This window comes from Ostrinia nubilalis, chromosome 8 (assembly GCF_963855985.1).
Source record: "Ostrinia nubilalis chromosome 8, ilOstNubi1.1, whole genome shotgun sequence".
Lineage (NCBI taxonomy): Eukaryota > Metazoa > Arthropoda > Insecta > Lepidoptera > Crambidae > Ostrinia > Ostrinia nubilalis.
In genome coordinates, this window is record NC_087095.1 from 9,242,033 (window position 1) to 9,257,936 (window position 15,904).

Below are 15,904 nucleotides of genomic sequence, written 5' to 3' on the forward strand. Positions count from 1 at the left end.
GCCGGGCGGTCAGTGAACTTTTTTAGTCATTTGGCCATAACTTCGTCAATTTTTGGACTGTGTATTAAGGATTTCTTAGCCCTATAAATCTGCATTCACAGCTAAAAATCGAAATGATCCTCATTACGAGTAGGTACCTCTTCACAATGTTTATTGCGCTTGCTTTCGAGAGAAATAAAATCTAACGAGTTGTAATTTTAAGGTTGAAATGAAAATAGGAAAACTGAGGATGTAGAAACGTGATTTAATTTGATGAGAGGAAAAGTTTTTAAGTAACTAGGTACGTATTATATCAATGAGAGATCACAAAATATACAAATCAAAAGTCGTTTCTTTACCTATAGAAATAACATGTAAAATCGTTTTATTCTTTGCTTCAGGCAACATTCTCAGAGTTATGTTTTTGTTGGAATTATTTTGCGAGGATTATGTAAACAAAGGATTTTACGACCAAATAAATATTACGACGAAATTGTTAAGCGTTTTGAATGGGAGGCCCATTAGATACTATGGTTTCTTTCTCTACTTTCATTAACATGATACGCAGTAATATTGTAGCTTGCGAGTTAATTACTGAAATTGGTTTAATTATATTGTTTCAATTTATCTTTGACAAACGATTTTTCTAAATCTGAAAAATAAGGCATGTAAACCTTTCCTAACAGACGCCCACGAGGTATTTTTTTGACTCCATTATTATTATCTATATTTATTTCATCAACTTGTTTAAACTAACAAGTAGGTTTCTACTCGAACCATCAACAGAATAATTTTAAAAACCCTTTATGTTCAAAAACAGTGCAAGTTGTTTAAAAAAATATCAAATTCTTCATAAAAATATAGTTTCACACTTTGTAGACAATTATTCAAATGATATTATTAAATAAATTATCATAATGGCTAATTTCAATTAATAACTTATTCAAGAACAAGAAAAATCAGGTCCATTGAATACAAGATTTGAATAGATGTGTAACGAAAGAAAAAGATAGAGTGCCGAAGAAATGAATGGTATTGAAAATTTGCAATTTAAAAGAGTTGTAGCACCGAGTGATCCTGTTTTCTTTTCTTGATTTCAATTTCAGAGTAGGTAGCAACTCATTATTATTGTATTTCCAATATTCACTTGAATATTCAAGCACTTCTCCGGACACAATTTTAAATTTTCAGGCTTCCATTTTCAACAGTACAATATGGCCACAGCCTTTTTATTTACTATGATCTTAGCATTGCATAGCACCTACTTTAACTACTTTCATAAGTTGCCTAATATCAGTTAGTATCAATTTTATGAAAAACGTTTTGGTTTTCAAAGAACTAACTATGAAGAGGAGTTCAATTAGCAATTTTAATCTTCTATTTTTTAAATCAAACGATATAAAATCCGTGAGGCTCTATTTTTACTGGCCGATATTAATCTAAGTCTATAATAAAAAAAAAACGCAATTTAAAATCATTTTTTCCTTTTCTGTGTTTACCCATTTGTTATATAGTTAGTCTAGAACTTGTTTATTTAGGTCTAGTTACTCCTATTTCCGCAGACTCTACCTTTGTCAACTAATTAAAAATAAAATAAAAATAGACGACAATGTTGCTACACTACTTTCTTTGTAAATGATCTCTTTTCGACCAATTTCGCAATATCCGTGGTTTTCTTTGCTTCCTGTTAACCCCTCGATAATTACTCATCAGCGGTCCGTGTGCCGAGCGCGCGGCAAACACAAGCGCGCGTAACGAGCTCCCGCGAGGCGGCCATTGTCGCCGACGATCGCAGAAATAGTCTGCGATTTAGACAGCTTTAGAACCAACGCTTCATTACTTTGTGATGGTATTTTTTTCAAATATATTAATCAGCAGCTACTCGCTGAGAAAAAAAATAATTCCACAGAAGACACATTTTTTAACTAGAGTGGCCCGTAGTGTAATCATCCAACTTTGCCAGAAGAGGCCTCCTTGTCAAAATATAAGGCAACAAGTTGAGGTCGAGTGTTGAGTAAATTAACTGGACGTAGACAAAAATAAGGAACGGGGGTTACAAAGTAACTAGAAACTTTAAGTATTCTATAACAACCGTCATTGCACGTGCAGATCTAAGAATAAAATAATGTAATAAATAATATGATACTAGATGAATTACATAAGATAGAGCTCAATAATTACAATATAATTAGTCAGAAGTATCAACAATACGAGGGTGAAAGTAAATACCTATAGGTACGAAGTAGGTATGTATATTTTTTGTAAGTAATACCTAATTAGTTACTTATCTTATTTTCTATAACAATCGTTGCATACCTCCTAACATAATCCACCCACCCGAAAAATGAGGCAATCATCTTTATTTCACGCTTCAAGGATTCGCCCGTGAAAATAGGATGCTGCTTTTCGGATCATAATAATAAATCCAGCTTTTGTCATTTGTGAAGAAACGCCTACAACATTTAAGCCAACACCGGCCTATTTTAGTGGGTAAGTACCATAATGATCAATGCTTCAGAAAGCTTAGCGCGTAGGTAAGTGTAAGTAACTAGATGAAATGAGAATCATTCCTGGGCTGTTTAGAAAAGGCTCATTTGTTAAAATATTATTTATTAAAAATACATAATTTATAATCAATACGTTACATGACACCAATATAAACAACAATAGATTTGCGGAGCTGTAAAAAATATCATACTTTTTCATTTTTTATTTTCTTGAATTATTTAACATTGCACCGGCCAACTAAAAAATCTGTTTCACCCTCGTAACTTTCAGCATTTACACAGAACTACTAACTAGTCAGATAAAACATTAAACAAACTGCTTTATAACAATGTGGAGTCCCACCGCGAGTTTCCGTGAGATTATTGTCCAAATTAAATTCGCGGTGCAAGAGTGAGTTAGCGGCAATATTGTTAGGGTGGGAGGGTGATGCAGGAAGCTGAAAGCACGCGAGCTCCCTTTGTCGCCACCCGTTGAAACTAATATGCGTGCATCCCAGACAAATATCTTCTTTGCAAGTTACTTGAACTATTCGTAATTAAACAAAGACTTGACACTGTAAAAGAAAAACTATTGTGCACTGCTTTGGAAGTGTGTTAACTTCGATTTATTTGCTTTTAGGAACAGGTAAGTTTCAGCTTTCAGACAGACTGTGCTAACAAACTCAGACCTTTTGTACGGGACACTAATAAGACTAAAGACATAATAAAGGTTCCAGATACATTTTTATTTACTTATAAAATATCCTCCAATCCTCCAATTTTAATAACACAAGTTATTGACTCAGTTTTTTTAATCAAATTTCTATGTAGGTACCTACAGTAAAAGTGGCGTATACATTTTTGAGTTCGTATTAAAAGTTTTTAATACAAACCGTGTTACGTGTGGCAGCTAATATGTTCACATAGCACGTTACCGGGAAGATATTTTCATCAACGAACTAGCGCTATGAAACGCATTGGTATTTAATTTTGTGAGAATTTGATATAGAGTCTTGAGTTATTTGATATTTAAGTTCTCTAAATTCCACCCGCGCACCTATGAATTTTTATAAATTATATTCTTTGTGCCATTACTTATATCAAAATTAAAAGTGTAATACACAAAATTTCGTGATTACAATATGTTAGAATACAAACTAAGCTAAATATAAGAAGTTTTAGAATAATTCATAATGTCTATGTAATCGAATAGGAAATCTGTAATTTAACTCTTTATCCTCTAGTTGGACACTGGATACTCGTCAATTGAAACGAACATAACAATAATTTCATATTCAAATGAGGTGACCGTCGTTTTAATGACTAACATCAGGTCGTTATTCCACCAAAGGGGTTCCAAGCTAAAAATTCATTGGATCGTTTGATTCTTATGTTATTTATTATTCTTATTCTCGGAAGTCGTCCATATAATATGTAGGTAGGTACAATACGGTTAATCGTCAATTAACAAAATTTACATTTCGTGTGACTAGATATAATATCTAGTCATATTATGATTATCTGTGACTCTATCTGCTACCCTTACGAGCATGTCAAGATAAACGCTGAGCGGGGTGCCTATTGCCACTGTAGCCCACAAATTTTCTTTTTTTTCTCTTCGTGTTATGTTGTCATTGTTAATAAATTATGTTCACTGTGTGTGTATTCTATTCTACCCACATCACAAGATTTGGTAGAAGAACAACAAAAGTAAAGTTTCATAGCATTTTATTAATCCGTTTCCTTCCTAACTCCTCACACTATCGGTGGAACCGCATCATTATACTTACTGACGTAGAATTTACTGGAAGACTGGAAGTTCTTGAAAACAGCTATAAATATGTATGTGTTGCGTGAATCAGTATTCTTTTCTTCAATTTTCAAACATTTCCACTAAATAAATTTATTGGAAAAATTAGTCTTGTTTGCACAGATGATCCGAAAACAACAGTCTGCTATATATTATTAAAATGGCATAATAAATAGTCATTAATTAGTTGATTGTCCGACAGCACAGTTGGATATTGTAGCTATGGTTCGCAAAATATTAATTTGTCTTCTATTTATTTACGGAGTGAACTGCACATGCACAAGTAAGTGTTAATCATTAAGTACCTACATTATTTTTCTTTATTTATGTGTATTCTATGGCATATTAGCATTTGTCTTTACTACACGAAATGATCACATTAATTTCTGTAAATTACATATGTGGCTTCATGGATTTTTGTTTCTTCCTGGGTATCAAACTATCTCTTTACGAAACATCAAAATCGATTCTGTGGTGTAATCCTGCCAGGTAACCTAACTGACGGACAGAATTGTTTAGGTACTTTCGCAATTTTGTGATTATAACTAGTAGCTATGAATAACTTCTACAAGTATGTATACAGTGTGTCCGGGCATGTAGTGATCAAACTTTAAGGGCGTAATCTATGGACAATTTTATCGATGAAAATACTTCAAAGTTGGGGCCTGACCCATTTCTCGAAAAATTACATCGATTAAAGTTTTTAATTTTTAGTTTACACCTCTTCTTTAAAAAACAAGTGAAAACGTGGGTAGCTTAACATTAATAGGCAAATATTTTATATCATGCGATAGCCAATAAAATTATCTATTAGTAGAAGAAGAAAGCAGACACAAGTTTCATACATTTTATGGGAGTAAGAATGGATTTAATTAGAAAAATACATTACATTTTTCACTTCTTTTTCAGTTATTTTCCAACACAAGAAAAACCAGGTCGTTAAGGTATGTTTTATTTGCATTGTATTATTAGTATTTGAGCTATTCTACAAAAATAATGTAAATTTATTAGTCTACGTCTATTAGTTTCGCCGTAATTGTTGAATAAAGATACCCCTTCCCAGCGGTTTCCATAGCGCACGCGACATGCGAAAATGCACTGCCTAAAAGAATCACACAACCTATTCCTATTACTATGCAAACCGCTGGGAAGGGGTATTTTTGTTCAACAATTACGTCGAAACTAATAGACGTAGACTAATAAATTTACATTCGTTTTGTAGAATAGCTCAAATACTAAAAATACAATGCAAATAAAACATATCTTAACGACCTGGTTTTTCTTGTGTTGGAAAATAACTGAAAAAGAAGTGAAAAAAGTAATGTATTTTTCTAATTAAATCCATTCTTACTCCCATAAAATGTATGAAACTTGTGTCTGCTTTCTTCTTCTACTAATAGATAATTTTATTGGCTATCGCATGATATAAAATATTTGCCTATTAATGTTAAGCTACCCACGCTTTCACTTGTTTTTTAAAGAAGAGATGTAAACTAAAAATTAAAAACTTAAATCGATCTAATTTTTCGAGAAATGGGTCAGGCCCCAAATTTGAAGTATTTTCATCGATGAAATTGTCCATAGATTACGCCCTTAAAGTTTGATCACTACATGCCCGGACACACTGTATTTAATGCTGTCTCTTAATCTCTTTAAGAGAAATGACTGAATCTATTCTCCAAGAAATTAATAACTAAAAATATGTACCTATATCGGAAAAAGCTAAATGCGATCACCTAAAGAGGACATAAAATATTCAAACGGAAAACTCTTTTAAAATTCATCCATCATCATCCATTCAACCAGTCAAGAACAACTCGAACTGCACTCAATAGTTGCACCCTCGATTGCTAGGTGTCCCGATGCAACGTCCCTATTTTCAAAGAGCCTACTTATATGTATACTATAAAATACTTTTTAACAACACTTTCTAATTTATGTCTGAGCTTTGTTCGTTTTAAGGTTTTGGTCATACGTCCCGTCCCGATTTACCTTAGGTCGGGACACCTATGATAAATTTTACTCTGTACAAAATTTTGTCAGTGATATTTGGTAAGAAAAAGCTTTACAAAAAAGTTGCATATTCTTTTATCAAACTTCATTCCAAGTTTCAACTGAAAAACAAAAAAAAAATACGTTCCAAAAAATTTACACACGAACTGGCTGCCAACACTAGCGGCACTTCATTCCAACGGAACACTTCATCTACTTTTGTCATGCTAAAACAGACTACTCCCGCAAAACGACTGCTAACTGAGCAAATAGTGGTTCTAAAACAATTTTAGTTGTGAAACTTCCCGAGTGCTGCAAAAGAAAATTTTACTTTCAAATACTTACAAGTTGGAAGTGACGGCGTCATCTCGGCACGAAATAAAAGCTTTTTCCTCCCCGTACGTAACAAACCGCTTAGCGCGTCGACTGAAAAATGTACGCTCAAATGCAATCTAAACCTTTTTCAATTTCTATTACTTATTTGGCATTAATTTTAATAAGATTAAAAGGTGATATTGGTCTAAATAATGCATTTTTTTTTATAACAAAGGTTTCAAATAGTTAACTTACTAGATCTAAACAAATTGCACGAATCTCAAAAACTGTATACTGTCATATTTTGAAATACAATTTTTTTTATGTTTTTCCGTGGTGAGTCTTTAAATTAGAGATGAAACGGATATCCGGTAACTATCCGGTAGGCCGGATATCCGGCCTAAATTTACTATCCGGCCGGATACCGGATAGTAACTCACTATCCGGCCGGATACCGGATATTAAAAAACTACGACGATTTCCTATTAATAAAATGAAATACATTAATATTTGAGGTAAATATCAATAACAATGACGGCTTTTATTTAAAGTCCAAAAAATTACAAAAAAGCCATATTAAGGCCTTTCAAAACTTCTTTTTCTGGGCTATTCTTTCTAATGACGAATACATAAATAGTAAATATCTGTTAATGTCGAAATATTGCCAAATAAAAAGGCGATCTTTTTTTCACTGATGGTCTGATGACAAGATGCACATGTAAGTTCAGTCAGATTACGCAGCAAGTAAACTAATTTAATTTTCGTTATTCAATCACACACTCACGATAGCAACCGAAATCACCCGAATTGATCTGTCCCCTAACCTAAATAAGTGGCAAAATCTGACATTCTATTCGGACGGATTCGATTTTCGAAAAGTGTGACTAGTCTAGTCTACTAATAGACCCACTGATCGCGTTCGAAGCACCTGTGCGGCGCTAAACTCGTCACGACATGCAACGAGACAATGGGCCAACTATCCGGCCGCCGGATATCCGGCTATCCGGCCTAGCAGCTGGCCGGATATCCGGTATCCGGTATCCGGCCAAACAACTATGCGTTTCATCTCTACTTTAAATCCTAATAGTGGTTACAACGAAAGTTAGTCGGCCCTTTTCCTACAGTCGGGTATTAAAAACAACCATAATAAAAATGTACACGCATTTTTACTATGTAGCTCGCTGTAAAAAGTGTCAAGCGCCAACTGGTGTCGGTTATAAAGTTTGAACACTGTTAGTACACTTAACGGGAACTTTTTGATTCTCTTGCCGCTTATTAAATATCGCTGTTGTAGCTCATTATCTGGTTAAGTTGTTGTGAAAATCTCTTTGAGATTGAGATGGTAGTCATTTATTACTTAATTATAATGAAAGACACCCGGTCAGTAATTTACTTGGTTAGTATCAGACGTTAAGAGATTTTGATTCTTCTTCATAAATGGGTAATTTATTCCCGAAGAAAATTGTGTTATAACCTTGCAAAACCGGCACCAGTTTTAACTAGGTAAAGATAAAACAATTAGTTTAGCTCGAATTTCATCCATTATCAGGACGCTCGGAACGCCGTCAGCTTTATAATGTTCCATTAAATTGATCGATCGATCACCAATTAAACAAAGCAATTGCATTTGCATTTGTGCTGAAAAATATAGTATTTAAATGAGAAAATGATCGTGCAACTTTATCTTATTTATCCTCTTAAATATGGTATTCTAAATTTTTACAGGAGTAGCGCTGACGTGTCAGCAAATAAAGCATTTCGTGGATGGACACAACCTGCATCGGCAGGACGCGGCGTTTGGACACATTCCCCGTCAGCCCGCTGCTGCAAATATGAACGCTTTGGTAAGTCATCATTATCATCAGGTCATTCGGCTTCCAATAAAGGAGCACGCCTTCTCCAATTTACCAGAGGCAAATGAAGGATTTGCCTGCACTCCCCATCCTGGCCAGATAGGTATGGGACCTAATGTTGCATAGGTATTTGTTCTTCTTACTCAAAATCGAAAAAAAGAGCAAGTAGTAATTATGTACGTTACTTTTGCTATTAATATTGGACTGAATATAGTTCTATCGCCTGTCAATCTTTCAAACGTCCATATGTAACGTGGGTTCGGCCAAATTGGTTATTGACAGAGCAAGGCTGATTAGCACTTATGTTTATTTCGAGCATTTCATTAATTAATAAGTACACGATTAAATAGTACCTAAGTTATATCAAGTATTGTGTAAAACTGTAGATTCGTTTAATTTAAAACTTGATAGTTACCTACTTGACTAAATCTAACAGCTTATCTATTACTAGCTTTCCGCCCGCGGCTTCGCCCGCGTGGAATTTTGTCTGTCACAGAAAAACTTTATCGCGCGCGTCCCTGTTTCAAAAACCGGGATAAAAACTATCCTATGTTCTTTCCCGGGACTCAAACTATCTCTATGCCAAATTTCATCAAAATCGGTTGCGAGGTTTAAGCGGGAAAGCGTAACAGACAGACAGACAGACAGAGTTACTTTCGCATTTATAATATTAGTTGGGATAGAACAACATAATTTTAACATTAATTTGTAAATTATAATTAGTACTCAGAATGGCTTAGAAGTTCAAAACCAGGTAGAACTATCGTACCCCAAATTCCCAACTTGACAAAGTTCAGACGTTGCCTCGAGACTACGATTTTGACTAATACTCGTCGAACTCTGTAATGAACGTTAATAATATTAAATGTTTAATTGTTTTCATATCACAACGGAAAAAAAATTCCCAAAAAACATTTGTGCAAAAATATGAGGAGAATTGAAAAAGTTTTGAAGAAAAAATACATTCAATTAAGCGAATGATAAATGTTCCACATCAATTTCAGGTTTGGGACGAGGAGCTCGCGGAGAAGGCCGCGCGATGGGCCGAGAATGGATTGTTCGCGCACAACCCCGACAGGACAGTGCGTGAGTAATTATACCCATAACTGCCATAACACTTTTCTTTGCGAGGACAAGCGAGGAGTGTTCGAATTTTAAAAAATAACGTTCTAATTGTTGTTCGAATTTTGAAAAATAGTTTTTATTTAAAAAGAGAACAGCTGCTTACTCATGACAGTTTTCTGTTCGATTATCAAAACTTTAACGTAAAAATTCCATTAAAGAAGTCTTGTATATTTGTAACAACTGAGTAAATATGAGGTAAAAAATTGATGATTTATCAATTGAAATCGACCAAATACACATCGGACGTGACTTTAACAAAAGTGACCACTTAAATGGTTACTGATTTTAAAATAGGTTCACTGAACCCTTTAATGTGATAATGACAATGGGAAATTTTCATACGTGCACATTAATTTGTAATATTTGAATTTGATGGATTCTACGTAATAAGATTATTAAATTACATTAACGCAACAAATACTATTATAAAATTGTGAATTATGGTAATTTCTGTTAAGTAAATTAGTATTAATGAATTGAAGTATATGGATGCCTATCTATTCATGAGTTTGAACTACAGGAACATGAACATAAAAATAAGTATTGGCTGCTATTACATGCTGTAAAAATTTATAAAATACCTATACTACATTTATTTAGCTATTTCTGCCCAATAACAATTTATGAATAAGGTATTTCTGTTATAGCTTCCAAAAGGTGGGAACAAATTGGAGAAAATGTTTTCTATTCGACCATCTACTCGCCGGTGGGGTCGGTGGTGCCGAACCTTGCCGAGGCTATGAATGGCTGGTTCAGCGAGTTCATGAACTATAACTTCGAGCCGTATTCGTTGGAAATCGCTCAGGCAGTTGGACACTACACACAGGCAAGTTTCACTCTTAAAACATGTACCAAAACTTTATTTTGACAATGTTGCTGAATCGTCGAATTGATTGATCTCCTTTTTAAGTGAGCTGCCACTGGCGGATTGCAATTTAGTGTGGCAGGGCCATAAGTCAGATAAATTATTTGTATTAACCATCTTCTTCATTCTCTTGAAGATATGCCTTAGCTTACAATATTAGTGACGTAGTGTAGTTTCTCAAGGCATCTCAACACAAGCCCACATGATTTCCCCGAAGCAGTTGCAGTTATCACTAAAAATTAAAAACATAATCTCAGTGCGATCAACACAATACTTAAATAGAAATATTAATCAAAAACAAACATTAGTTTGTTCAGTCTAATAATATATTAATTTTAGGAGAAGTTGAGTAGTTACTTATTGAAAGCGATTTCCAATTTAAAAAAAAAATCCCCTTTTTATACATTACCTACATAGGTACAATTTTCACAAAATTATTCTGACCCTGAAATACCTAACAAGCAAATTCGATAATTTATTCGGAAGTTTTAAAATTCCTTTTCTAAAAGTAGGCGTAATGAAATTTGGTTTTAAGGGTCTATCTTTACGCCGATTGAATTTCAAAGAAAGGCAGATTTTGAATTATGTTAATAAGTTGTACTCGTACTTATTTTCAGATGGTGTGGGCCGAATCAACAAAAATTGGTTGTGGTATTTCTCAAAAAAGAGAAAACGGATTTGTGACCACGCTTTTTGTATGTGATTATGGTCCAACGTAAGTATTTATTTTCGATATCTTTTCTATACGTCGTAGTTGAATTCCCCCTGAAACGCTGGCTGGCGAATTTGATGAATTTTAGTATGTTCTCGTATTGTTGAGGATTTTATATCTACACAATAATTAAACTCAGGTGGCGCTGCGATAGTCAATCAATTAATCAATCAATCAAAAATATTTATTCAGTTTAGACCGCTAGTGGCACTTATGAACGTCAAAATATAGGAAATAATAAAAAAAGAAAATTTAACGGTAGATAGAGTTACCTAAGTGAATATTTTTTTACGTTTTTACTTAAAATAAAATCAAACCATTTATGGCGCGTGGCCCTGGACTAAATTTTTTTCTGTAATAATTTTTAAAAAGAGCAAATTGTTCCCTTTTTTCCGAGAGTTCACTTATTTAAATACACGAAACCAAATACTGACTTTTAGCTTATATTTTTCCTTCATTGCAAAGAACAAAGGACAAAGGCCAGTTCATTAGTTGTCTCTTTATTTTGTTGGATATTTTTGAGTTTTCTTTAGGGTGTCTACACTGGGAAAGTTCTTCTTGAGTAGGAAACTCGCACACGACTTGATGCGAAATCTTTTTAATACAAATCTGTGCATCCTCATTTCATCTTTATCCACTACCTAGCCATTTCGCTGCATTTCATGACATTATGTTTTGGCAATTAAAATTTTTATACTCTACTAATCAATAAACTACGTCGATTGTACGATTAGAGTAGGTAACAGTAGAAAACCTTAAATTTGCTAAAAGTACACTAATTCTCAATATTAGGGCTCATAATCATCTCAAGTTGGATTAGTTCTATGCCAAGTTTGATAACCTAATGATCATTGTGCCACACCTTTATGTCTATAGCGCAGACGACGCAAAGGTTCCCTAGAATATTGCAATCGCTCGAAGTCGTTTAGTTCCACTGGTCGCGACTCCATCGCACTAATTGCTTCGAGAATCCATTCTTATCAGTCCAAAGAAAGGCTTTGCCAAAGAAAGGTGAGGTAATTAGGCTTCCTACTTTGAACTTCTTCTAAAGATTTTAGATTTTCGCTAAGAAAGTTAACTTAAGCACAACTTAAGTATCAAAATAAAATTAAACTATTTCAAATTTGTGAAACAACAATTTCTAATAGCGTATTTAGGTACCTAATTACGATTTGAACATCACTAAAATAATTTCTCGAGATGAACTTTTCCTAGTAGCAGGTAATACTTACCCTTTAATACGCTAACAAGAATTTTCTTTAACTTTAAACGCTTTAACAATAATTTTCGGGTTGTGTAGTGCTATTTTAGCTTTCAATATAAAGCATAAATTAGGGTTGGCATTTGTTCCATAAATAAATGATCGCTCTAAATTAATTTGTGGCGTAAATTGAGAGGCATTACTTCCTTCCTTAATCCACAAAGCTATTTTATAATTGAACCCCAATACAAAGGGACAATAATTCAAAAAGTCCGTCGCCCTTACTCATTGGCTCTCGGCGTCCGGAGTGTCTTTGCTCACTCGCACGGTTTAGTAGTGATGTGCGAGAAATGGCCGATTCTTACTCAAGTACAGTAAGGCTGAGTTGCACCATCTAACTTTACCGGTAACTAATATAACGATAACCAGTGTATTTTGTATGGAGTTTGACAGATTTCTGACGTTTGTTAAAGTCAAAGTAAGATGTTGCAACCCAGCCTAAGCAGCATATCAGAGCATGGTGCACATGTTGCAGCAAAATTGCACCAATTTCTCCTATATGAGCCATGTATTCTCACGTAGAAGAAATAGGTCTTATCTTAGCATGAAAATAGAAAAGACTGGAAAATTGAGGTTATTTAGGATTTGGGGTATGTTTATTTATAGTGTAGTGTAGTGTGTGTCTTCAAAATTAAAAATGTTTTTTTTTTTTATGGAATCAGTAAAGTTTCTTCTGTGTCTGAAACTACATATACCTATATTTTCAGAGACACTTCTAAAGAAGCCATCACAATTTTAAAGGCGGCCAGCCTGTAAGCAATTAAATGTTTAAAATAACCATTTTATCAGACTGGCCCCGTCTCTATCGTGGAGACGTATTTTCCGCCGTAATCCCCACCGGCCGATATAAAGCATCTGCAGTAAATTACAGTTTATCTATCTGATAAATTTCCTTTTTTTCCAGTGGAAACTTTATCGGAGAGACTCCGTATAAAGCAAGCCCGACGAGAGGATATTTGCATTGCGGCAACGAGGACTGTAAAAGGCAATATGGAGCTTACTGTTGATTATTTATTTTTGTTAATTATGTTGCCATAATTAAAAACTTACGGCTTATGAAACCGCCCTAGTTGAGCAATCATTTATACCGTTGTTTACAAGTTTGTCTAGTAATTAACTGCTTCGATGTTCAGTAATTGCGTTGTCTATTTGTTTTGCTGTCAAACTGTTGGCAGTGTTTAATGTGTGAATTGTGAAACTGTATACATAAATTAAAGGTTTATTCAGAACTTGACTTTTTATTTTTCGCCTCCTTTAACATTTACAAGTAAAGATAATTTATTAAAAAGTAAGTTGTTTAATGCTACCTATTTTTTAAAGTGGCTTCGAGATTCGTCTCTGGATTTCATCGTAGCCTTAGCATCATAGTGTAGTGGTGACACGAACAAGCCCAGTCCGATTTAATCTGGCGTTATGTGGGATTGTGCCGAGATGGAGCCGGAATTGTATGCGGCATACATATTATGCGCCATGCCGTATAATCCCCACTTTCGGCTGAAGTTTTCCTGAATATAGGTAATGGAGCCGGCTACGTATTGTTTAATTCTACATACAACTCAGCATTATATCTTTGCATAATAAATAAATCTGATACTCTTTTGTCTATACTTTGTCGAACAGCAAAAAGTGCCGGTTTATGTACCTTACGAAAAATATCAAAAATAGTTACATATCTATGTTTTAAATGGCAATGCCGGATTTTGTATGGAAAGTGGCGTCTTTTTTTTTTCGCGCGGCCATCGACCAAACTTTGTTTTTTGATTACAAAATAGTGTAATAAACCAAACTTACTATGGCATGTATACCTCTAAACTCAGTCTGAACTGAGTTACGAGCAATAGAAGTTTGATGATTTTCATACTAGATTTGCTTTTTGTGCGCAAGTTTTGTAAGAAATTGCAACAAAATATTGCGCTATTTTTTTATTGCGCTGATTCTACTCCATACTGATGTCTGGAGCCTTTAATGGATGATATTGTTTGTTTACACATACAATCTCACTATTTTGTTGCAATTTTTTAGCAAACTTTGCGCGCAAAAAGCAAATCTAGTATGAAAATCATCAAACTTCTAATGCTCGTAACTCAGTTCAGACTGAGTTTAGAGGTATACATGTAATAGTAAGTTTGGTTTATTACACTATTTTGTAATCAAAAAACAAAGTTTGGTCGATGGCCGCGCGAAAAAAAAAAGACGCCAATTTCCGGCATTGTCTTTTTACATTTAACGATTATGTTACCGTGACCAAAGCAGTATTATGACGACTGAGGAGAGTTAACTTCGATGTTCACAGAAAAGACAAGTAGGTATTTTGAAAGCGCTGAATTTTCTAGCTTGGCGTCGCAGTCAGAGGCAGCCTAAAGCGTTGAATTTACCCGTTCAAGCAAGACTTCTATTAGTTTGGATTTTAGTACTAGTGGATCGTATGCTAGGTATCTCTAGCAACTGTAAGAAGGCTCTTGAAGGTTGCCTTATAAAGCAAAAACCTTCCAAGCTGCGTGCTGCATACCTAGTGTATCAACAAAATTTCTTCATATCTTTCACCTGAAAATATTTCAAAGAGTAAAGAGGTAATCGAAACTCAAATATTAGGTAGGTACCTACTTACTCTAAGCGGAATTTCTCGGGTCATTGCGTATAACTTTTTATGAAAACGTATTCCATTATTGTATATTCTTTCATCTAGTAGGCACGAAAGTAGGTAAATATTCCTCTAAGTTCTGATGTGTGTTTTCGCGAAAAAAGTCGTTAATATAAAAAGTGTGACAGGGATAAGTTTGTATTGAATGAGTTAATGTAAAATTATACAGAAAAACAGCTAAGGTATATGAAAAAGTGTATACTTTCGTACTGTAGACTTAGCTGCCAGTAAATTGAAAATTAAAGGGTAATAAAATGGGTAACATTATAAGAACGGAACACCTCGTCAATGTTTGCTAACAATTTAGGACAAAGGCAAAAGAAAAACAAGATTAGCCTTTGGCTCTCTGCTTTCTCATGTAATGAGCGCCCATATTGACGCAGTTGTTCAGGGAAATTGTGTTTGTTTTGGGTCAGATCATGGGCATACTTGTGTACGTCAAGTTGTTGTGGGCATACAAGGCCTTATCTGCCACTGGAAGGTCGATAAAATGAGCAGTAGATGGGCGCCAGCACTTCACTGTGATCCTATTAAGTTGTAATAGGGTTGAGTTTGCAACAATAATTTATCTGATGTGCTGTCGTCGGTGCGTCAAGTTCTTATGGGCATACAAAGTCTTATCTGCCACTGAAAGGTCGAATAAAATGAGCAGTAGATGGGCGACAGCACGTCAAGACACTGTGGGGTCCTAATGAGTTAATATTAGGGTATTTAAGTAATATTATGGTTGAGTTTGCAACAATAATGTACCTGACGTCTGTCGTCGGTACGTCAAGTTCATATAGGCATACAAAACCTTATCTGCTACTCAAGGGTTAAAATGAGCAGTGGCTGGAATGAAGTGAACAGAAGTCTCAAATCATAT

At 34.5% G+C, this 15,904-nt stretch overlaps 1 protein-coding gene across 1 annotated transcript; it reads left to right on the top strand.

The window, feature by feature from the left end:
* The first annotated feature begins 4,460 nt into the window (after positions 1 to 4,460).
* LOC135074186 (venom allergen 5 2-like) lies at positions 4,461 to 13,627 on the top strand. Its single transcript, XM_063968487.1, has 6 exons — positions 4,461 to 4,558; positions 8,308 to 8,426; positions 9,440 to 9,521; positions 10,208 to 10,386; positions 11,043 to 11,140; positions 13,303 to 13,627. Exons 1-6 carry the CDS (start codon positions 4,498 to 4,500, stop codon positions 13,403 to 13,405), a joined length of 642 nt encoding a protein of 213 aa, XP_063824557.1. The 5' UTR covers positions 4,461 to 4,497; the 3' UTR covers positions 13,406 to 13,627.
* The last annotated feature ends 2,277 nt before the right edge of the window (positions 13,628 to 15,904 follow it).